This window comes from Plutella xylostella, chromosome 28 (assembly GCF_932276165.1).
Source record: "Plutella xylostella chromosome 28, ilPluXylo3.1, whole genome shotgun sequence".
NCBI lineage: Eukaryota > Metazoa > Arthropoda > Insecta > Lepidoptera > Plutellidae > Plutella > Plutella xylostella.
The window spans coordinates 6758929-6784214 of NC_064008.1; the positions used below are offsets into that span (position 1 = coordinate 6758929).

At 39.9% G+C, this 25286-nt stretch overlaps 1 protein-coding gene across 2 annotated transcripts; it reads left to right on the forward strand.

The window, feature by feature from the left end:
- The first annotated feature begins 7863 nt into the window (after positions 1 to 7863).
- Positions 7864 to 25143, forward strand: LOC105391038 (meiosis-specific coiled-coil domain-containing protein MEIOC-like). Of its 2 annotated transcripts, none has more exons than XM_038111201.2 (10): positions 7864 to 7946; positions 10176 to 10264; positions 16783 to 17930; positions 18364 to 18472; positions 19120 to 19342; positions 19795 to 19940; positions 20672 to 20787; positions 21669 to 21796; positions 23363 to 23461; positions 23857 to 25143. In XM_038111201.2, the coding sequence occupies exons 2-10, from the start codon at positions 10188 to 10190 to the stop codon at positions 24103 to 24105; spliced, it is 2295 nt and encodes a 764-aa protein (XP_037967129.2). In that variant the 5' UTR covers positions 7864 to 7946; positions 10176 to 10187; the 3' UTR covers positions 24106 to 25143. The 2 variants fall into 2 exon arrangements, with proteins under 2 accessions (XP_037967129.2, XP_037967128.2); XM_038111200.2 differs by lacking the exon at positions 7864 to 7946 and adding an exon at positions 8028 to 8206.
- Positions 25144 to 25286: the final 143 nt, after the last annotated feature.

Genomic DNA, 25286 nt, shown 5'->3' on the forward strand with positions numbered 1-25286 from the left:
TACGCTGAAAATTAAGGGTTGCTCGGCTTAAGTGGTTTCGGGTTTAAAACGGCGGTTTTCGCGTTTAATTGTCTAAGTAGGTAATATTTTTCTTTTAATCTTCGTAGATATGGCTAGGTTTTTAAGACTTTTAAATAGTAACAATCATTAAAAACTCTTTACAATACGTGAAGCATAGGACACAAAGTATATACCTATACGTTATACAATAATTCCATAATACGAGTAACTATAACCAACATAATAATATAATGTAGGTATACCTAACTTGGAAAACGCACCCGAAAATATCCTTTCCGATGAGTGACATTTGATCTGTCAGCCAATCATAGCGCCTAGAAGCCGCGAAGGGCGTGGCGTTCCTTGAAAAGTCCCGTCAGAAAGGAAAAGTCAACATATTTGCCGAGCTTTTATTGGCCGCTGTTGATTCTGGCGGTAAATATAACGTTTCCTATTGAGGAACTTGTAGGTTTGGTGGCTGGGTACCTACTAGGTAAATAAGGGTTTAGGTAACTATTATGATTTTATCTTTCGTTGGGATTTTTTGATTCGGAGATACATTAATTTTACATACAACATTGCTACGAATTCGTAACTTGTTACGGGCGGGCGGCGTAGCCATAATACGCTACGTTGCTGAAAGACGAAAGTCACTGAAGTTTGAATAATATTATACAGTTTATACCCAACAAACATTTTACCCTCAGTTACAGCTATTTTTATAACTTTAACCTGTATAACTGTGTTATAATTATCTCAGTTCTAACATAAAGCGATAAAGATGAGTTAACAAATGAAATTAGTGTTAACAGCAGGTTTAAGTGTTAAAATGGTATTAGTCAAAGCAATTAAAATTAAGATGTTATAGGTTTAAACTGTTTCTAGAACCTAAAGCTATACAAGAGTGCTCACTGACACCTGGTAACACTTATGGTTGTTAAGTGGTTTCTTTTAATACTCATATAAATCTTTAGGTGTCATATTGAATTTAGGCTGCAGGAATTGGTTATAAAAGAGATTTTGTCAAGAGTGCAGTAAGACAAGATTCATACAGTGTTGGAAAACTCAACAATGCAGTTTTAATCATTAAGGTTAACTTAACTTACGCTTATTGCGTTAGGCAAGTAGACTGTAAAAGTAACGGTGTTAAGCAAGACTGTGCGGATCGACTAAGACTGCATAATACCCTTGGCTAAGGATGTTCTATTTCAAAAAGTGTAATAGATGACTTAGGTGAGTCTATTTGTCTTAAATGTAAGTTCGCCATTTGCATTGGCGACCTAACCTATAAATTGCTGGGATAAACAATATTTTGCTTTAAAATACTTACTTATTTATGTGAATTTTGTCATTCCAGTCATGCCAATCGATTTATGAAACTAATGAACATACAGCAAGGATATAAAAAAATACAAAATTGAGTCGTCTATTTTATATTTACTTATGTTTCATTTGAAATCCTTAATAAATTCGGAGCGCATTAAAATTGAGGTGGGAAATATGGTATACATTACAGTAAAATTACAATGGCATATTATTTTCAATTCACAAAACATGTTAAGTCAAGGTAATATATTATATTTACTGTTATTTAGTAATGATCAATACTGTCACTCTAATACTGTCGCGTATGATTGCTGTTGACACTATTATTTTCAAAGACATACAACTTGTATGGTAAAAGTGTATTCGAAAAACGGTAACATACTCACTTAACCCTTTTTTACCAAACAAATAAGAGTCAGGGAGTCAAATAAACACTCTACAACTACAACTATACCGGTAAAAGTTCTAGCTGAGAGTGATTAAACGCTCTTCTATAGTAACTTTAGCACTTCAATGACACCGTACTACAGGCTTTCTATAACTTAAACACTTCAATGACACCGTTTTACAGGCTTTCTAAAGCCTTAACTCTCAAAATCGTGGGCCTCTTTCGTGGTTATAAGTGAGTTAGAGCACTCTCCTACACTCTTATACAGCTATGTCTTAACACTTAAATTTTCGAATGGAACCATTATACAAGTTATATGAGAGTTTTTTTAACGCTACGATGTTAGTTGGGATACTTAAGTGTTAAAACTAAAGTGCAGGGGACAACGATAATATTTATATATGATGGTAAGGTAATTCCTACGCTATAACATAATGGAACTTTACTGTAAGTACTATAATTTGATTGTACTACAAAAAAATATTATTTCACTGTGGTAATAGGTATAAATTATTTGACTTTTTAAATACTTAATAAGTATGTATCTTTACATTATATGGTAACAAGTTACCCTTAAGGGTTAGCAAGTTAGCTATTTAGCTATTGTTGCTTACAAAAATATTACAGGTGTTTCAAAAGTCAAAAGCAGTGGTAGGAAGATTGGTTGAGTGTTTTAGTCAGAGCTTTTATTAGCACCTAATAATCCATTTTTAGGGTTCCGTAGCCAAAATGGCAAAAACGGAACCCTTATAGTTTCGTCATGTCCGTCTGTCCGTCTGTCCGTCTGTCCGTCTGTCCGTCTGTCCGTCTGTCCGTCTGTCCGTCTGTCACAGCCGATTTACTCGGAAACTATAAGTACTACAGTGATGAAATTTGATGGGAATATGTGTTGTATGAACCGCTACAAAAATATGACACTAAATAGTAAAAAAAAGAATTGGGGGTGGGGCCCCCCATACATGTAACTGAGGGATGAATTTTTTTTTTTCGATGTACATACCCGTGTGGGGTATCAATGGAAAGGTCTTTTAAAATGATATAAAGTTTTCTAAAAAACATTTTTCTTAAAGTGAACGGTTTTTGAGATATCAGCTCTCAAAGTCGTAAAAAGTATGTCCCCCCCCCTCTATTTTTATAACTACGGGGTATAAAATTCTAAAAAAAATAGAGGTGATGCATGCTAATTAACTCTTTCAACGATTTTTGGTTTGATCAAAGTATCTCTTATAGTTTTTGAGATAGGTTGATTTAACTGTAATTTTGCTGCTACGGAACCCTTTGTGCGCGAGCCCGACTCGCACTTGGCCGGTTTCTTATAACTCTTCACAGTCGAAAAGTTATACTTAGGTACCTACCTAACTAGGTCTGAATAACAGGCAAAATATCAACATATACATCGGTATACGTCCTATTGTTGTTGTTCCTATGGCACCCCAGAGGTGCAGAGGGTCTCCACTAACGTCCGCCACTTCCGCCTATCTTCGGCTGTACTTTTGGCCTCGCTCCAGCTTAGTCCAGCGGCTCGCAGCTCGTTTTCGACGCTTCGGCGCCATGTCTGGACAGGGCGTCCACGGGAGCGCTTGCCATTTGGTGGCCTCCAGTCAAAAGCTACGTTTGCGGCATTCGTAGCTCCTCTTCGTACAGTGTGTCCAATCCATCTCCACTTTCGCTTCGCAATTTCCTTGCCGATGGGAGATTGTCGGCACAGCTTCCACAGATCTTCGTTACGTATTGTCTTCGGCCAGAAAACGCGCAGGATCGATCTTAGGGACTTATTGACGAACACTTGCAGTTTGTTCGTCAGCCCTTTCGTCACTCTCCACGTTTCGCAAACGTAACGTCCTATTAACAAAGCTCAAATCCGTAAGCTTCCGAAAGCTCTCGCTAAACCCAAAATCAAATCAAAGCAAAGACATCTCAAATCAACATCGCTCCACCTCAACTCGACTTCACAAAATATTCTTCCGCCGGAAATCTTCAAAGACGAGAAAAACCCTTTCGAAATCCAATTTCGAAAATGGAACCCCGAAAACTACCCACAAGTCAATTGCCAAACTCCGTTCTGTGAAACGGCTTTCCCCCCGCCGCCCCCCGTGGGTGGTGTTTACCCCCTGAATTTCCCCACTTTTGCCCCCGAATTACTGTTCGCCCCCTAACGTGCTGGCTGGAAAATGTGCGACTTTCAGGGCGGCGTTAGTGTCGTCAATAGGTTGACATTTTTAAAGATTTGTGTATAAAAAAGTTTACTGTAATTTTTGCTCCGATTTATAAAGTTCATGTTGTTCATTATTTAATAGGCTACTTCTGATTGCACCAATATTGTACCTGTACTTACCTTAGTCCATCTAAATCAAAAATGTCTATTATACGATTTTCTGTGGGTTTCACAACTGAGTACGTCAAGTTAAACACAACCTTTTAGTAAGACATGCTACATCTATCTATGATTGACTAAGTCATTGAGTATTAGTGGTTGGATGAGGACAGAGTGTTGCGGTGCTCGTTGGAAGAAGCTTCTGCTGTACATAAGCTTCTTCCAACGAAGTACACCTGCCATCAGTGGACAATAATGATGGCTAATAGTGGATGATGACAGGGCCATAGGATATTTTTATTATTTACCTACCCGCACCCCACTCTACATGTAGGTACTTACTTAGGTACGTGTAACAGCTCAACTTGTTTAATTTTCCGAAACTTTAATGCTAGTCCTGAAAAAGTTGGTCAGACAACATTCTACGGTCTTCAGTGACAGTTCAATAAAGCACAGCGACCAATCGCGGCAAACGTCGGCGTGTATAAGCCAATAGGATTAACGATATAGTGGTCCCTTTCTTTCACTTGGGACGACGTATCAAGACGTCTTTGTCTCACGCACGCTTGAAGGGTTTTTGATTGGATTGCTATTCAATTCTATATTTGAATTTTCGTTTCTTCTTTTTTGGGCTTCATTTATTGCGTTTTGGGTTGTCGCAAGGATTTAATTTTTATAAGTAAGTAAAGCACTAAGAACACTCTAGAGGTGATGTAACACTGGTTTATATAATAACTATACAATAACATAACTTTATTATTAATGTTCTTATTTTTGAATAGTTTACGTAAGTAGTATGGCGTATAATTAATGCAAAGATTGGAACTTTGCGCTTGGGCAATAAGATGTAGATATCATGTCTCCTTATTTGTGGCTGATGATGTAGATGCATGAACCTCTACAATCCCTACATGATAGCGTAAAAGCTAAAGTTCGACAAAGCTATAAGTAAGCTTGCAACAGAATAAAATACAATGCCAACACCACCAAGTACTTAATAAGTTTATTAAGTAAGTAGGTACCTATAGGTATTATAGCAATCAATTTATTATTCTTTGTAAATTTTGAAGAATAATAAATTTCTTTGTAAATTTTGACACTAACTTTGTACATTTAACAATTCTTCATTAATTTAAAGCTACCCTACCAGTACTACTGTACCTACTTGTTATTCTATGCTACCAGTTAAAGAAATATCCCATTTTTTTAAATACAAGTTCAACCTACTAAAATCTAATTCTACTTCTTGCATATAGTTCAAACCAGTCATTAACAAAGGACACCTACAGAGATACCTAACTTTATACCTACCTATGATTATAGGATAAAATAGGTAGGTAACTACACCAAAAGCACAACAGACTTCCCTTCAGTTCTCTATAAATGCAATTGGGCAAATGCATTGTGTACCAACTGTACAGTGCCCAGTGGGTACCTACTGTAAACGAAATTATATCATTTGGATGGGTTTGATACAGTTACCTTTGTGCAGGTTTGTAGCGTACCTAGGTCTAGCTAAGCGTGATAATTTGTAGCTGTGTTGTGTTTAAGACTTACGTAGCCGTAAATAATAATGTGCAACTGAAACTGACAAATCTAATCCTATACTTAGATGTCTTATACCTTTATAAAATAGGTGCTCCTAAAAAAATAGTAGGTAGAGATACAATGTGGGTACCCAGGTACCTACAGGTGGAATTTTTCAGTGAACTTTCTGAAAAATTCCACCCGATTCTCCCGATACAGAGACATATACAGGGTCTTCATATATTGTTGTACAGTTGTATAGGTACAGTTAGCCGAAAGGAGGTAATCGTGAATTTACAAAAGTCGTTTAACAGAAGCTGTAATAAGTACCTAGTATGTGTTTCTTTATTCACATGGCTTACCTTTAGTACTGACCCTTATTGATTAACTCTTATCTAACTTTAGTTCCTGAAATTATTATCCTGAATACCTACCTTCCGAGTGCTTCCCCTAGCTAAATAATCGCTACCATAATAATCAAATTAACAAGACAAAAACATGGACTCAACCCTCAAACAGACAAAAGCAATGAAATAGTAAACCAGCCAACCAAATCAAAGCTCTTCCGACAGCCATGTTGGATAATTTTGGCACGCCACTGTAACTGACAGCGAGGTACCTACCTGCAATAATGAAAACTGAGGCAGTTAGTCAGCTTTAAATATTCGGAGTTACTATAGAGCTTCCACTATGTTATTGCATTTTTTACGTTTCCTTATGTCTGGTAAGTAAAGTTGGTTTTCCTTTGCAGTCATCAAAATATATGTATGGATGGGATTTCGAATGTCAAAAAACCAATAATATAATGGACAGAATGGGAACTAGGCTGGCTGAGCTGAAATTAAGGTGATTATGTACGAAGGTTCCACTCGAGAGAGCCACGTACGTACAGGAACTTCACCCCCTATCAGAATAGAATAGAATCGAATGTACAGAGTACTTATAACTCTTATAAGTTAGGTTATCGGTTCTTTCCTGTTAGAATTGCTACTTACTATTATATACGCAAGTCGTCAATCAACCAATGTAGGCCACATTGGTTGATTGACGACTTGCGTCGATTCTGATTTGTGCCGAATACTATAGGTACTTAGTATAATTTTAGCTCTATTAATACTCAAAATTGAAATATGGAATATGAAAAGTATGTGTGCTTATGACCAATCAGAAATTCAAATTCACGTTTTTACTATAGTGCCGCTAGTATTAAGTAATATTTCACGTACACGCCGCGGGAATGATTAGGCACTTATTACATTATTCTGGCCTTTTTGAATTAAATAACAATAATATCTTAGTTAGGCGAATCCATATTATTGTTTCAGGTGAAGTGACCATACTGTTCACACACCCTACCTTTCTTCCAGTAGCTTCAGCACCACACACGTCCGCGACACGAGTGAGGGCGAGGGCGTCCCACGGAGCGGCCGTTGTCAATTTGTCTTCCCCACGCTGTGTGTGTTGATCCCTTTACCAGCGGCGAATGAGGGGTGGTATACGTTTGACGGGTTTGTTTCACTGAGGATGTCTACTAAGTCTTCTTGATTTTAAGTGAATTCTAATTTAGTTTTTGATACATATATGTTTTGCTGACGTAAGCTTGTTCTAAGTGGTTAGAATTGAATTTATGCTGTCCTTCAGCCTATTCCTTAACTTGTAGCCCTGATTATTGATTAAGTTAAGTTACCTTTGTCAAAATCTGTGGCTATTTAGCATAGCTAGAGTTCGACAAAGCTAACTTAACTTATAATTAATTGTTAGGTAAGTACTACGGCGGCGTGTACGTAGGTATGATACGATGGTAATGTTGTAAATTTGTAATGAAATGAACTACCTTACGATAAGGTTTAAAATTAAATAATTAATCATAAAATAAATTACTACCTAAATTCTGACCAATTTATAAATAAATAGCAATAGTATTTTAATGAAAAATAAATTTTAATGCCATCTATTGATACATAAAGACAACTGGTTTTAAGAAACCTTTGAATCAAGTTCCATTATATGTTCAATAGATGGCGATACAATCTGTTTTTAAATAATGTTGCCAGTAAATAATAATAAAAAAAACTACCATTCTATAACTTCTTTAAAATATTTAGTTCAAAATATATTTTTAAACAATTTTAATGAATAGTTTGTATTAAATTGATGTATCAGATCTAATATCAGATGTTGATAAATAACTAAATAATTTAATATATCATTGATATAAAAAATATAAACAACCTCTTTTGTATTTGGCTGAATAATACGTTTCAATACACTCAGAAAAAATGTTAGAAAAAGTTGAAACTTTGAGAGCGGGAATTTTGGAAAAATAAAAGCATTTCCTGAAAAAAATATTATAAATTTTCTACGAGTTAGCAAAGTTTGCAGAGTTCTCATGTAAGTTTTCTTTATTTTATAGGTAGTAAATCAACAGTAAAATTTAAACTCCGATAGCTGATTACGTGACAACAAGAGAGTGGGCGAAGCACAGCAACACCGCGGCAGTATACGTATTTATACATAACACATGTAGGTCAATGGAAAAATGGCTTAGCAGCTCATATCGTGGCAAGAAATATATTTTAATTTAAATGGCCTTCAGTGATTTGTGCAAAATAAGTAATGCGTACAAAGCCGTCGAAAATGAACCAGACCAGGTATGTTTTGGCTGAAGTTCCAACTTCTCTGATTTTATGGGTGTTGTAATTGTAAGTTTCCAATGTAGCTGTCAAATGACCCAATATCCACAGAAAATAACTTGAATAAGCTTTAAAATCTTTGGTATTCAAGCCTCTGACCGTACCTTGGCTTTCATTTCCTATGGCCTGGTTACTTTGGTTGTCTTGTATCAAATAACATGTCTATTTAATGGTTGGAAGGTGAATGATGACATCTGAAGAATGCACACAATATTTTTAGAAATATCTAGTTTGTGCGATAGAGGACGGAATAACAAGGTAGTTCAGTTAAATGTAAACATATTACTCAATGTTTTTCACTGGAGAAGCATCCTAAATGAGCTTTATAGAACTCTTATTAGAATGGATTGTATTACTATACAATCTAAGGTTATACTTTCTCTATACACAACAACAGCTTTTAAAGGACATTTAGAAATAATTTTGTTATGAATCATATTCACTTGTGACCTAATTCTACTGTTTATATCTGAAAGCACTGATATGTAAAACACCAGAATTACCTTTACCTCTACAAAATTGAGTAAGTACATAAAGCCTGGTTTCTGAATCACTCAACACCAAATAACTCAATCAAATTTTCTTCATAACATTCTTTAATATGGCTTATTTTAAATTCCCAAATGATAAATCAAAGTTTTTATCTCTTAAAGAACCATTGAGCAGTGGTTTTATAAGAGTAAGACATTACTGACCTTTAACCACCTCACATCTCGGCAACCCATTCAAACATCCGACACAAATGATTTTTACTGTCTTTGATTTCCCGGGATGTGACAGCATTAAAAGTATTTATTAATTTGCTGGTAGTAATTAAAATGAAGAATTGTGAGTATAGAGTGTGCGGATGTTTCATCTTGGAAGAGTTTTTATTTGTAATTTTATTTGCAATCAACTCTTTGGTTTTAAGCATATATGTTGTCCATAACCTCACTGTTCTAAAGTAGCCCTTCATCAAGGAAAACTTCATTTATTTGTTAGAGTACTGCCTTTATTTTATATTTAGTATGCATTGTCTTTTTAGGCTCTTCATGTAGCTTGACTCAAGAAGTTGTGTAGCCAGTGAGTTTGGATGGTTCACTAGCTGATCCTTGTATGACATTTCAAATCTGTTTATTTCCTCTTTTACTGTAGCCATTTGAAGGTTGTCATGCAGCTCATTTGTAGTAAAAAACCAGGATGCATTTGACACACTCTTTAGGATAGCATTTTGGGCTTGTTGTATGATGTTAATATTGGAGATTAATGCAAAGTTCCACAGCTGTATCCCATAGGTCCATATCGGCTTGATGATTGTGTTATACACAAGGAGTTTATTATCCTAGGACAGCTTAGAGTTCTTGCCAAGTAGCCAGTATAGTGTTTCAAATTTTTTGTTCACCTCATCCCTTTTGGCTTTTAAGTGTTTATTCCATAGTAACTTATGTCCAGTTGCATTCCTAGTTATTTAACACTATCTTTGTGAGGAAGTACCTATCTGGTTTCCAAGAGATACTGGTGGGCAGTTTTGTTATGTGAGTGGATTTGGACATGCTTGTCGAAAGAGATATTATATATTTATGTCCAAGGAGTCCCTTTTTTGTGGTGACAAATGCTGCTGACTAAACTAACTGTGATAAAAACTTTGCAAATGTCACCATTCCTATGCAGTGTTGCACTTTGAATTCAGGCTGATTTGTCAGTAGTAGGGCAATTACACAAAATATCAATGACCAACTGAGTATAACTATAATGAACAGAATAGATAGAATAGAATAGAGTACAACTATACAGTGAAAAGGGGGTGGTTTGCTTGCAAGTCACCTCTGACTACCCCTTCGCAGATTACAGTTGTGATCATATAATTATGTATGTAATATGTATGATGATGGGCAAATGAGTTGTATTATTTTACTTGTTCTCATATTTCTGCTTTTGTTTTTTGCAGTCGGAACGCATTATGGAGGAGAACTCGATGGTCCGCGACCTCATCACAAAGATCCTGGATGAAGGGACGGGCCCTACAGAACCGCTCAGGTAAATAAGTCATTCATTATAGAAAAACTTATTACTAGTATGTTCAGCTTAATTAGTAGCTAGTTAGTACACTTTTAAACCTAGTTAAATTAACTCTTTATTGTACAAAATATAAACATTATATATATTATATTATTACTTATAATGCATGCTGTATTCGCCTGTTATTGAAGATGCATTTATCATTTAACTACTGTATTTTTATTAAGCATGAATTTAATGTAATATTTGTTGGCGAATCATATATAAATAAATAAACATAAGGCTACAAATAGTGGTCTTAATGCTATAAGAATTTTGTACCAGTACCACAGGATTTGCAAGGAAATTTATATTATTAAAAAGTTAAAAAAGAAAACCAATGTAGTAATGTACTAATGAAGCTGACTGTGCCATATTCCTGCCAACTCAGCATTTCCACAAGATTGATGGATAGTATTTTTATTGCACACATGCAGTATTACAAACAGGAAATACTCAAACATAATAATATGTAATAGAATATTATTATGTTTGTGTATGAAGGTCTTTAAAAAATAATTTATATATCACTAGCTGTTCCCGCGCGCTTCGCTTCGCCTTTATAAGTTTTCCCGTGGGAATTCCGGGATAAAAAGTAGCCTATGTTCTTTCCCAGGGTCTTGGCCGTATGTATACCAAATTTCATTCAAATCCGTTCAGTAGTTTTGGCGTGAAAGAGTAACAGACAGACAGACAGACAGACAGACAGACACAGTTACTTTCGCATTTATAATATTAGTTAGGATTTAGGGTAAAAAATCACTGAATATTAACCCTCAAATTCATAGACTGTATTCTTAATTTACAACAAGGCACTTCGAAACACACGAGTTTCGACTCTTTACGTCAATGAAAAAGTTGAAATTCGTATATCACAACGTCAATTTTAAACCTATTGTAAACTCAAAAAGCTCTATGAATTTGGGGGTAAGTGTATACAGTCAGCAAAAGAGATATGTATGCCCATGGGTTAAATGCATACATACCTAATTAAATACCTCATCACAGTATTTGCATCATGTTCACATGGCAATAGGTATTCAAATGGCCAACTTCTGCAGTGACACGAATGATGTAAATGTGCAACTCATAAGCATATCGTCTGTACCTACTCACATATTCTTAACCCATTAACCCCGAACGCTGTTTCCTGTCATTTGTGCGGCTATTATTAGCTTTATCCCTGGCTAAGAGATGTTACTGAGTTACTTATAGGTATATTATGCAGTAGAAAATATTGTTCAAACTTGGCTCAAAGAAAATCCTTGGGGAGGGGATGCAATTTCTTTAAAATTCATGATCAACCAAGATTTCAGTTGCCAGGGTTTCCTAACTCATAGAGTTATAATACGTCTTTGAGTATCCTTGCTGAAGTGAAACGCACGAGTACTTGATACAGACTGATTTATTATTTCGCTACCCACACATACTCAATAATCTACTACATCTTTCCCCTCACAAAAAGAAACATTAGGTATAGGTAGGTGATACAAATAAACCAAACAAACTTGAAACTATACATATAGGTATTTGTACTCACACTAAATTAACTACATTGTATATGCACGTACAATTATTTTCTGGGCCATCAATTAAATAACTTTTCCATTCTTACTTAACTACTTACTAATAAACGAGATACAATTCTATCTATCTTCCTAGTTCTATTGTGTTGTGAAGCACCTACTATAATATCTTACCCTATTAATCAATATTGTTTTACAAAATTTATGCAATTATAGAAACGTTGTACTAATAGAACTTATATATATAATATGCAAGGATTTTATAATAGTGTATAAGTGTGTAAGTATTACATGGAACAGACATAATAAGAGAATTTTAAACTCTAATTTCAAAGACTTAATTTTAACAAATCTAACGGTATTTTATTAAGTACTTACGTAGGTACATTTTGTTATGAGTGTTAATGACTGTTATGAATATTTATGTACATACCTACCTAATTACAGCAATGATATGCTGATATAGCATATCCAATGAATAAAATGTTAAAAGGTAAATTACTTATCAATAAAGCAGCTACATTTAGATTACTTCGTGGTTTTCAGCCTGTTTTTAGCAACCCTTGCAGCTGCCCGTTCAGTATAACCTTTGTTGGCCCTAGGTCGCGACTCGCATGATATTAAATTTTCATCAAACTCTTTACAAGAGTCATAGTCATCGCTGCCGCAGGAGCTAGATGCAGTGACTTGGATACCATCCTCAGAGTTCACCTGTTGTGAATGAACAATGGGAGGAACAAGTTGTGATTGCGTCTCAGCTAGCCTAATAAGGTGCCGCCTATTTCTTCGGTACACATGACCGTTGCGGTCCTGTACGAAGTAAGAGCGCGGCTGCGGCGCCCGGGCCGTGACCCGCGCCTCGCGCCTGGCGCCGCCCGCCGCCGTCAGCACCTCCTCGCCCACCTGCAGCTCGGGCAGGGCGCGCGCGCGACCGTCGTACCACGACTTGCTTAGTCGCTGCTTCTTCTGCAAGTTGGCGATATCTACCGAGTTGTCCCTTTCAGGCTTTAATTTCGCTTCATGAGTCGGTAACAACGTGTTAAGTCTCCGACCCATTAGCAGCTGCGCTGGACTAGCTATACCGTCTCTGGGAGTAGATCGGAAATTTAACAATGCCATATAGAAATCGGACTTGGCATCTATAGATTTTAATAAAAGCGACTTGATGGTACGTACACTACGTTCACTACGCCCATTAGATTGGGGATAGTGGGGTGAAGTGGTTACGTGGTTGAAACCCCATTCACTCGCGAAGGCTCTAAATTCCTTAGAGGCATAGGCCGGACCGTTGTCTGTTACCAACTCCTTTGCTATTCCGTGCCTCGCAAATTGTTCCTTGATAGCATTAATAACACACTTTGACGTAATGCTATTTAACAAACTGACCTCGATAAAATTTGAGTAATAGTCAACTAGTACGAGATACTTATCTTTTTTGTACTCAAATATGTCAGATCCAAGTTTAACCCACGGGAGGGTCGGTAGCGGGTGCGGGATCATGGGCTCCCTCTGCGAGCGCGCGGCGTGCAGCGCGCACAGCCGGCAGCGCCGCACCAGCTGCTCCACGTCGCGCGACATGCCGGGCCAGTACATGACGTCCCGCGCGCGGCGCTTGCAGCGGTCCGCGCCGAGGTGCCCCTCGTGCACGCGCCGCAGCATCTCCCCGCGCAGAGCGCTGGGGATCAGCACCAGCTTATCCTTGAATATCACTCCGTCTACATATTCAAGCGCCTCCCTAAAACTCCAGTACGCACGTATGGGTTCCTGCACCTGGTATTTATCTGAAGGCCATCCGTGTTTGATGTGGTCTATCAATAATTGACAGTCCTTGTCCTTAGTCACAAAGTTTCTAACTGTATCAAGTTTTTCATGACTGAACCTAACATTTTCTATTAAAAAACATGACTGAATCTCAACCTCACTAGACACATCTTCAGACATCTTCTCCGCGAGTGGCGCCCGGGATAGTGCATCTGCAATGAACATGTATTTACCTGGCTTGTATGATACGGTAAAATCATACCTTTGCACCCTCAGCATCATCCTTTGTAGTCGAGCAGGAACTGAATCTAAGGACTTTTTGAACAACGATTCAAGAGGCTTATGATCGGTTTCTACGAGGATGTCGCTTTTTCCGTATACATACTGATGGAATCTTTCCATAGCAAAAACTATCGCCAGCATCTCCTTCTCGATCTGAGCGTACCTCTGCTGCGTGTCGGTGAGCGTGAGCGACGCGAACTCCACGGGGCGGCCGCCCTGCAGCAGCACGGCGCCCAGCGCGTGCCCGCTGGCGTCCACGGACACGGTGGCGGGCGCCGCGGCGTCGTACAGCGCCAGCACGGGCGCCGCGCCCACCGCCGCCCGCAGCGCGCGCACCACGCTCTCCTCCTGCTCGCCCCAGCTCCACACGGATGTGCTCTTTAGTAATCCTCGCAGAGGACCTACTATTTCAGAATAATTCGGAATAAATTTACTCACGTAATTCACCATTCCTAAGAACCGCTCCAACGCTTTCCTATCGCTTGGACTCGGCATATTGTTGATAGCTTTTAGCTTTGTTTCATCAATTTTCATGCCGTCTTCACTAAAAGTGTGACCTAAATATGTTACCTCTCTGACTCCAAACAAACACTTATCACGATTAAACTTAATACCGACGCTCTTCGCCCGCTCCATCAGTGCTCTCAACCGCTCATCGTGCTCTTCTTTAGTCGCCCCCCAGACGATGACGTCATCAACAAATGAGTCAACCCCCTCGATATCCTCAAGCAGCTGGCGGACACGAGAATGAAAAATTTCCGACGCTGAATTTATACCATAGGGCATACGCAAGAACTGATAACGACCGAATGGTGTCCCAAAGGTACATAGGTCTGAACTTTCATCATCTAATTCCACCATCCAAAAACCTGATCGAGCATCCAGTTTACTAAAATAGCGAGCTCCCTTTAGCTTGGTAGCTATGTCAGTAAGCGTCGGCAAAGGATAATGTTGCCGCCGTATGACACGATTCAGCGGCCGCGGATCTAAACATATTCTTAGGCTACCATCTTTTTTAGGCGCAATGACAATACCATTAACCCATGAGGTCGGATGTGTCACCTTCCTAATGACCCCTAACTCTTCCATGCGATGTAACTCATCGCGCAACCGGTCCCTAACTCCTAAAGGAATTTTTCTGACAGGACAAATGCAAGGGCTACTGTTAGGCTCGATTGGAATTTTATATAACCCAGGTAACTTACCTAAACCGTGGAACAAATCACTATATTCTTTTATATCTATAGAATACACACGCTCGACTAAACTTAATTGTTCTAAGGCATGTTTACCTAAAATACTGTGGCAGTCGCGCTCAGAAATCATAAAGTTTAATGTATATGTTTTATCTTTGTAAATAACATTAATATTTATGCAACCAATTATGTTTATATAATTTCCACAGAATGATTGAGCGCGCACATTGTTCTTCGATATGTCAGACAATGAAAATCCTAGATTTAAAAGATTATTTTTCGATAACACATTCAAATCTGACCCAGTATCCAACTTAAAAACATGTCTACAGTTATTATTACATATGAGTAAGCTTTCATACCATTTATCGTCCTGCTTACGCGATAGTTCGTCGACGCGCTCCACTATAGATACGTAGTAAAGTTCCCCGTCACTCCCGTAGGTATCGTCATCTTCCTCCATCACCTCAAACACTTTACGCGACTTCCGGTTTGGACACATTCGCTTATAATGGCCTTTATTGCCGCACAGATAACACTTGACCTTTTTAGCCGCACACCTGATATCACTAGCACACTGTAGGTCCCCGCAGGCCGCGCAGGCTCGCGCGCCCGGCGGCGGCCCGCGGGGTGCGCCCACGCCGCCCCGGGGCCGCGCCCCGCCGCCGCCGGCTGCACCCCCGCCGCCGGCTGCACCCCCGCCGCTGTAGCCGCCCTGCCTGGCGCTACCGTAGGGGGCCCCGCGCCGCTGCCCGCCGCCGCCGCCGCTGCTCCACACCGCGTCCACCGCCCCCGGCCGCTCCTCTGTCTTCACGACGCCCTCGATCTGGCGACCGTTGTCGTGTGACACCTCGTTGGCCTGGCACATCCTGACTGCCATCTCCAGCGTCAGCCCGTCTGTCCTCAGCAATCTATCGCGTACCGTAGTGTCAAGGACACCACACACGATACGATCTCGCAGCAAGCTGTCCTCGAGCGTTTCGAATTCACATTGTCTACTTAAGAGCTTCAAGGCCGTGACGTACTCGTCGATAGCCTCACCTCGCTCCTGGTTCCTCGTAAAAAACTTGAACCGAACAATAGTGGTGTTGGTTTTCGTTCCAAAATGATTGTTGAATTGCTCAATTATTTTATCTATGTTTTCACTATCTTCTTTCGGAGCAAATCTAAAGGTAGTAAACAAGTCGTAACCTTCCGGTCCAATTAAGTTTACTAATAAACTTGCTTGAACATCACTGGCATTTTTGTCCACTCCAGACGCTTTTAAAAATACTTGAAACTGGCGCAGCCATTTTCGCCACGCGTCGGCCCGGCTGGCCGGCCCGCCTTCCAACACGAGCTCCGCCGGCGGACGTGCATGTTCCATTGTTATAAGTACACGTAAACAATATATTAGTTATTATCGACACCGAAAAATACTTTTTACTGCGCAATTACGAAATATAACAATTAATTTTAGCCACCGCTGTCACCATGAAGTGAAACGCACGAGTACTTGATACAGACTGATTTATTATTTCGCTACCCACACATACTCAATAATCTACTACACTTGCTAGATATTTCAACACTCCAAAGCATACACAAATAAATACCTACCCTGGCCGGTATTCGAACCCAAGACCTTGGGTTCTAACTCAGGCTTTAGGTGTTACTACATACTAAGACTGCATCAATCAATAGTTTTTCAATAATACCTAATAATATAACAACATTCCCTCCTCTATTACAGCTCGCCAGATAAACCGCTAAGCACAGGATTATCAAACACACCACAATACCCGAAAACATCATCCAGTAACTTCATACCACCATCGTCGTCCTACAACACTTACCAAGATAACTACACCTTCCCGCAGTCAGAACAAAATGGATACAACTTCAACATCCAAAATGGTTTCGGCACTAACGGCTTCGTCAATTATGAGAACGACGTCAGCACTTTACTCGGCATTGAGCCAATGGCGGAGCCAACACCGGAGGTTTCGCCTGAACAGCTGAATTTACTTAGACTAGCAGCACAAGAAATAGGCGGGGCACAATTCAATAATCCCACACCAAAATTTGACAACTATAACTTCTTTGAACCAAGCCAAAGGAACTCACTGCCAGAGACCAACATGTTTGCTGCTAACAACTTCAACAGACCAAACAGCCTCAATCTAGACTCGCTAAACTACAATGCGAATCTTCTAGACTCAAATCCGTACACAAATAACGCTCAAAGATTCCCAAATAAGTTCTCCGAAGCTTTTCTAAAGGAGGGACAGAATACTCAAGACTCAGATTTGTTGGGTTATTTAAACCAGTTAAACATGTCGGATAGGCCAAGAGAAGAGAACATGATGCAAAACAACATGGCCGACTTTAAAATGCCAATGGAAATGAACGGCCATTTCAACGAAGAACACTTCAACAAAATGGCCGCCGACGAAAGAAGCAAAATGTTCTTCAATCGCAACTTCAACCAACCGCCTCAGAAGAACTTTAACGGCGAAAACAATTACTACATAAACGAAATGATGAAAAACATGGGAAGTCCAGATAAGAACTACCAGATTGCTCAAAACTTTGACTTTAACAACCAGTCGGGGCAAATGCCAAATAATTTTAAGCCCAACGGTTTCCAACAACCAAATGAGTTTATGCAACGCCGTGATGTGAACCAAATGATGCCAAGAGAGGGGTTTCAAGGGAATGGGCCTATGAACGAACAAAGGGGTAACTTTGGTAACAATGACAACATGCAACAGGCAGCTATGATGAGGCAAAACCAGGAATTGGCCCGACAAATGAGTCTTCTTATGAGGAATCGACCGCCACCGAATCAGTTGAATGTAGATGTGTCGTTTCTACATGAGAATGCACCATTTAATATGGGTAAGTGATAATTTTTCACTCTTTCGTCTCAAATAAAAGACCGTCACTAAATGGCTGCCTAGATATTTGTATTGCGAACTTTTCGCTGGCTGAAAATAAACCATATACCTACGGGCAAACATAGCATGGAATGCCCTTAGTCTGTCTGTCTATGAATACATAGTTGCAATCAAAACAGTAGGTACTCATTTCTGCATTTGCTTGAAGCTAAGACGCTGGCTGTCTTCAGAAAGGCTAGCACAAAGCGCATTTTTTAAGATGTGACAAAAGTTTTAACGTGTGTGACTCACATCGCGCAGCCTCAAGAGCGAGCGCGAAGGAGAACTTTTGCCATGTGCTAGCCCTTCAAGAGGGTTCATCGAAATTGTTCTTAGCCACCACATTGTCAAATAAATGATCCCATCAGTAACTATATCCCTCTATAAATTTCCAGGTCTAGGAGCCTTACTAGGCCCGAGTCCGCCCGGCCCGCCGCCCGTGCTCCCGTCTCCCATGCTAGACCTGCCGCTACTCGCGCCCTTCTATGCTATGAGGAATATGAGGTGAGTAAAATGACAGTCGTGAGTGTAAACTTCCTTTTATATCTGCAGGTCTCGACGAAGGTTTGTAACAAAACTCAGGTTAAACTGACAAGAACTATTTAATTTTTCTTAAAGAGACTCAAACTCAACTGTTAATCACTAATTTATTTGTTGATAACAAGTGGCTAGCTTTACACGTCCAAACGCTTCGAGCTCTAGTCTGAGACTGGAGCTCTGAATGAAAGCTCTAGTGTTACTTACATCATAAAAAAACTATATAAGCTCATGTAAAAAGCATATTCTGGACCAGAATATTCTGGTGTTAAACTTTTTGCTCCTTACCTACCTAACTATGTACGGTCGGCTGCATAAATAGCTATACACTTCTGTACCTTGCCAAACTGACGAGCCGTCAATGTTTCAAGGATAGGCGGTTTCAGATTGGCAAGGTACAAATATAGACTAAACACACACACACACACACATACGCACTCACGCCTTGTACTAATGTACTCCCTTGCGAGGTAGGCAGAGATGCATTGCTGCACCCACTTTTCGCCAGAGTGTTATGTTAGTCCCAATGTAATAGGGGGCGGGCCTATTGCCATTTTACGGGCACATCCAAGACCCGAGAACAAGACTAAACAGTTCTTCCTTTTCATCCACAGAACAGCCCAAACCTCCTCAGCCATCCTCCACCACCACCTAGACACGTGCTACGAACAATGGCGTCAGTTAGAGCGAGAGCGAAAGCGAACGGAAGCCCGGCTCGCTCTTTCTTACCCGGGCCGGGCGGTGTCGTCGTGTAACTCGATCCCCGTGCCGCGCCTGCCGCCTTGCCCCACCCGCGTCGACCGGCTCACCGTCGACATGCTAAGGGAACACACCAAGGTAGAATTTAACGCTTTTAGTGATAAGACCGCCTTTTTGTACCCTTTTGGATTTGAATTGGTCACCACAATAACAAAATATACAAATATTACTTATAAACTAGAAGCAATCATCAATAGGTGGCCTTATCGCTAAGAGCGATCTCTTACAGGCAACCTTACACGTGCAGTGTGTAGGGTGGGACACCGTGGGTTTTTATGGCCTCGCTTCGCTTGGCTCTTTACGGTTTAGGAAATGCAATGAATGAAAAAATGATAATAATCCCTTACTGTTCTTACTTATTTTTAAATGTTATTTCAAAAGTACTAACTTACTCTGCTCCTCTGCTGGCTCTGCGACCTGAAGTGGATCTTGTCCTCAAAAGTAGTATAATTTAAGTGAAAATCCCACCATAAGTAAGCCTATATTCTAACCAAAACATGACAACTACCAACAAACCCTCCCACTTCCAGGTGCTAACGCTAATGGGCAAGATGGAGACACTCCGCGCTAGCGTGTGCGTCGCTCAGAACAAGAAGTCTGAGGTGAAGCTGACTGTGCTGAAGAGAGGGCAAGACGACGTGCCTAGTGATAAGGAGGACACTAATAATATGCATATGTGAGTATATTTTGTCTAAATTCACGGCTAAAATAGAAAAAAACCGACTAAAATAGAATACTTCTGACGTAAATACTATACCAACACAACGCTATCTAAGTAAGCAGAATAGATCCATAGATATACTAGCTTATTGAAACCGGCTAATACACTTAATCTAGAGCTAGATACACACACACACAACAAACTTATAACACAACAAGTCGCTCAGAACAAGAAGTCTGAGGTGAAGCTGACTGTGCTGAAGAGAGGGCAGGACGTCGTGCCTAGTGATAAGGAGGACACTAATAATATGCATATGTATGTAGAAACTAGAAATAGATCAATTTTTACTACCTGGTATTTGAATTCTATCCTGTATCCGGGCACAGTATCGAAACACTATCGTAGACTAGGTTATTGAAACTGAATGTATACAGAGACACACACACCAAACGTAAAAACACAAAAAGCCTAGTGCGGAGGTAACGCTGACGAAGAGAAAGCGTATAACGTTGTACACAGTTTGTATTGTACAGTCTTGGACAAAGAAATCTTTCAGAGTGACAACCGGAGTTGAGTCAGTGTTCTGTCCAAATCTGTATCTGTTTTATATTTTTATACGCTGTTTTTACGCGAGAAAATCGCGTTCCATCCCGCGTGCGTGATGAAATCCGCTAAAAACAGCCATACACATACGTTCCAACTTTCATTCACATACTTAAATTATTATTATTATTTCTTTTCCCCAGAGCACCTCACAGCGAAATAGAAAGCGCCATGCTAGCCTGGCGAAGCGCCGTGGCGGGAGTGCAAGCCGCGAGACGACGCGAGCTGCAAGCTTCCCACCGGTACAACAACTCCGACCGTGAGTGTTATATACTAGCTATATACTAGTGCATATAATATACAGGGTGATGCTGGCGGGAGTGCAAGCCGCCAGACGACGCGAGCTGCAAGCTTCCCACCGGTACAACAACTCCGACCGTGAGTGTAATATACATACATATATATGTATAGGTCTTAGGCCTAGTCCACCACGCTGGCCTAGTGCGGGTTGGTGGACCCCAACACAAGCGAGCTTGTGCTGAGAGAGTTGTCGGGTAAGTGGGCAACCCGACTGTCAGAGGTTTTCAAGCCGCCCGAAGGCCTCTGACTAGGCTTAACGACTGCTGCCGAAGCAGCAACCGGGACCCACGGCTTAACGTGCCGTCCGAAGCACGGAAGCGTCCAGAAAATAACCTTTATACAAGATAAGAGTGCAAGCCGCTACCCACCGGTACAACAACTCCGACCGTGAGTGTTATAATTAAAACATCATTGGGCTTTGTATTCCAAAACGGCGATACGGCTCGCAACCAGTCTTGCGATTACAAATATACAGCGAAAAGAGTAGGTAAGTTGGAGATGACTAGCATCTACTTCCATCAGAGAGCTAAAATATACGCTGCAATAGTTGTCTGTTCTCCAAACGGCTGACTAACGTGTGTTCTACTTACCGACTTATCAACCTTTTTATGAAACAATTTAAATTAGTCACACCCTTCGATCATGTCACACCCGTCAAAACTAGGACCTCTGAATAAGCTTCTAGGCATTATGGAAACGCCAGTAGCTTACGTTTGGTCTTTTAATTTTTATTATTCTTATATATGATTTCAATTTCTCAATTTCGCTAGTAGGTATATAAGCCAATGATTCTTACAAGTATTTTCACTATCATAACCCTCAACCTGTCTCTAATTCCAGCGATCCTCCAACTAGCGGACGCAGTAAAACAACTGGCCCAGTGCGCGCGCCGAGCCCGCTGCGCCATGTGGTGCGACCTCACTGTGACCGTGGCTCTAGCACCGCACTCTAATACTCCTGCTGTAGTGGTATGTATTACATAATTACCTAGCTTATGTGTTCCCTTAGCCTATGTGTTAATCCAGGATGTCAGCTAACTCCATGCCAAATTTGGTTAAAATTGGTTCAGCCGTTTTGACGTGAAGAAGTAACAAAGATATACACATGCAATGATGACGCCTGACGGCCGCTGTGCCATGTGGTGCGACCTCACTGTGACCGTGGCTCTAGCACCGCACTCTAATACTCCTGCTCCAGCCGTATGTATGTACATTTGTAAATGTGACAGACTAATTTAGTGTCTAAATGACTGACTACCACAAAAACTTTGTACACTGTTTGACAACAGACAGTGTTTAAAACCAAATTTGACAGATTTTGTAGGCGTTTGACATCGCTAAACACCTGTTAAACACTGTCTTAAGTTTTTGTGGTAAGGCCCTGACTGTCTAAACGACTGACTGTTTAAATAACGGACTATCTATGAGACTAAACTTTTACTGACCGTCCGCTGCGCCATGTGGTGCGACCTCACTGTGACCGTGGCTCTAGCACCGCACTCTAATACTCCTGCTCCAACCGTATGTGTATTTGTGTGTTCTAACTGACTTTTTGACTGACTAATTGACTGTTTGACTGACTTATTGACTGTATTAATGACTGACTGTCTAAACGACGGACTGTCTAAATAACGGACTGTCTTAACTTACTGAATATCTGTCTGATGGACCGCTGTGCAATGTGGTGCGACCTCACTGTGACGGTGGCTCTAGCACCGCACTCTAATACTCCTACTGTAGTTGTACGTATATATGTAACTTATTTACTCTATACCAGCCGTATGTGCATTTGTATATCTGACAGACTAATATAGTGTTTAAATGACAGACTGTCTATATGACTTTCTGAATGGCTGACTGCGTAGGTATATGACTGTCTAAATGGCTGTCTGTCTGTCTGTCTGACGGCCCGATGTACCATGTGGTGTGACCTCACCGTGGCTCTAGCACCGCACTCTAACGCGCCTACTGTAGTTGTATGTATATTTGTAAATTATTTATTGGTAAAAATCTGACTAATTCACCGTCTATCTGACGTATTGACTATTTGAGACTGACTGACTGAATGTCTGCCTGACTGAACGTTTCTGACTGACTGATTGTCTGTCTAACTGACTGAATGTCTAACTGACTGAATGTAAAACTGACTGAATGTCTAACTAACTGAATGTCCAACTGTTCAACGTTCTCGTGACAGTGAAACGGCCATAAGCCATTTTTTTTAAAAATCTTGCTTTATAACATACTATGGAGATGCTGGAGGTGTTGGAGCATCCCCATGCAAAGGGAGGATCCTCCGACCAGGCCGGGTGGTGTGGCCTGGCGGGCAGCTGCCCGACGGTTAGCGTTGGGGATTTCTATATATTGCAGAGTAGGTGAGAAACTTCGAATGCGCGATGTAGGATTTCACAGTAATATTTGTAGTTCCCATACAACTTCTCTTTATTATGAGTTCCGAGCGCCATCTGTTGATCTTCGTCTGAACTAGTGGCTAGGAGTCCGCCACAATACCAATTTGTCCTGTCCAACTTTCAGAACGACAAGCCCCAAGCGACCGCTCAGGCGTCTCCGCAGAAGACTCAAGAGGCGAGCAGCCAGCCGGCGACCAAACAGACCAATAGTGATACCAAAGAGGTAAGAGTTATTTGTTTATTTCCACTAACAAAGTTTTTTTTTATGTGAATGTAAGTACCCTTACATTGGACAGGTGTGAAATATACAAGTTTTTGGAGTCTATTATTGTGAAAAAACATTACTTTGCTAGCCGCAAGAGACATCTTGTATTACTTACATAACTTTGAAATTCTCTAAAATACATGAACCCTATGACCTTTTTGTATAATATTTTCTACAACCTGTATTTTATCATCAGACCTTAACATATATACATTATTCACCCGAGTCCGCATTGTTCTATGGACCGCAATCATCCACTGCTAGACATAGGCTTTACATAACACCCTGTATACTTATGTATAAAAATCAATCTTTTAGTGTGGCATTTTAACATTCTGTATACTCTTCCACAGGAAAAACCGCAAACCGACTCCTCAACAAAGCCCGACGCTAAAACCGAAGCCAACAACAAAACTGCCAACAAACAGCCTGAGAAAACCGAACAAAAGCCTCAACAACGTAGAACTCAGAACTACAGACACAAGGTAAACCAACAACAGGGCCGTATAGACTTCTACGGGAAGAACCAAAGCTATGGAGGCACCAGGTTTATGCATAACCGACACCCGTACCATTATTTGGCTACTGGGCCCATTAATTAGACGTTTGTTGACAACATGCTGAGCGAGTTAGGTTTGGTTTTAAACATGTTTGTCAAGATTTAGTGAAGGCTTGAATTGTTTTGTAAAGAAATGCTCCTTACTCGACATGAAATAAGGGCACATTTTGTACAAGGAAATTCAAGTTTTGACTAGTTTTGCAAATGTCTTTAAAATCGGTCTTGTTGTGGTATTAAATTGTGAAGAAATTAGGGATTTGGTTCTCTGTAGGTGTAGGGAACATTTTGGCATTATCCAGTTGTCTTTTGAGCTAGGGGGTATTTTTGTGGGTTCTTAGGTCGATAGGCGTAAAATGATTGGGATTGCATGCATTCTGATTGCCTTGAACGATTTCTGGATAGCTGGATACATTGTTAGGTTGTAAGATTGATTGTGAAAGCGGCATTGTGCCTTTAAGAATGTTAGGCAAACTCTCATTTTGCCTTTGCCCATAAGAATGTTGGGCAAAGTGGCATTTGTTGGTCTAAAGGTTCGTCTAGATATGACCCCATAAGTTTTAATGTGAAGTCAATTTTTTCAGTGTTGCAAGTTCTGTAGGCTGAAATCGACGTTTAGCTAATGCAATTTTGTATGTCTTTGAGGGATGTTTTCATATTTATTTCGAGTTGATTTTGCGGTTGTAGGTACGGTTAAATAATGTGTTTAAAATATTGATGTTGAGTGTTAGATTTTTAAGCGCAAAGCTAAGGCATTTTCCTGATCTTTCTAATACTTACAGATTTTGTATATTTAACGTGCAGTCTACCTATATTCTTGCTAATTTTATTTATACTCCGACTTTGAGGCAACTTATATTCTAATACCGTCGCTTTAAGATTTAAAATGGTTTGTTATTATTAAAAATCTACCACTCAAACGTAGGTCTGTTGAAAATGTTACTGTAATGGGTCGATGCAATCCTACTTCATATCAACAAAATAATATATAGTAAAAAAATACTTTAAAATACACTTTTGAAGAATCGGAGACGTTTGCATGCATTTATAAAATGTCTTTGCGTACACAAAAATAAGTAAAATATTTAAAAAAAACATAAATTTACAAAATAGTAGTACAGTGCAATACATATTTACGCCGACTAAAAAGGCGAGGTACCTACGGAAAAACTAAGTTTTCGATTCTAAAAAGAGTATCATATTCGAAACAGGTGTTAAGGAGACCAT

Excerpts from the sequence above, each read along its gene's own strand:
- LOC105391038 (XM_038111200.2), top strand. The coding sequence starts at position 8,141 with ATGGCCTTCAGTGATTTGTGCAAAATAAGTAATGCGTACAAAGCCGTC. Across the intron at positions 18,473-19,119 it reads TATGCTATGAGGAATATGAG|AACAGCCCAAACCTCCTCAG; the intron begins GTGAGTAAAATG and ends TTTCATCCACAG. Across the intron at positions 21,797-23,362 it reads CTAATACTCCTGCTGTAGTG|AACGACAAGCCCCAAGCGAC; the intron begins GTATGTATTACA and ends TCCAACTTTCAG.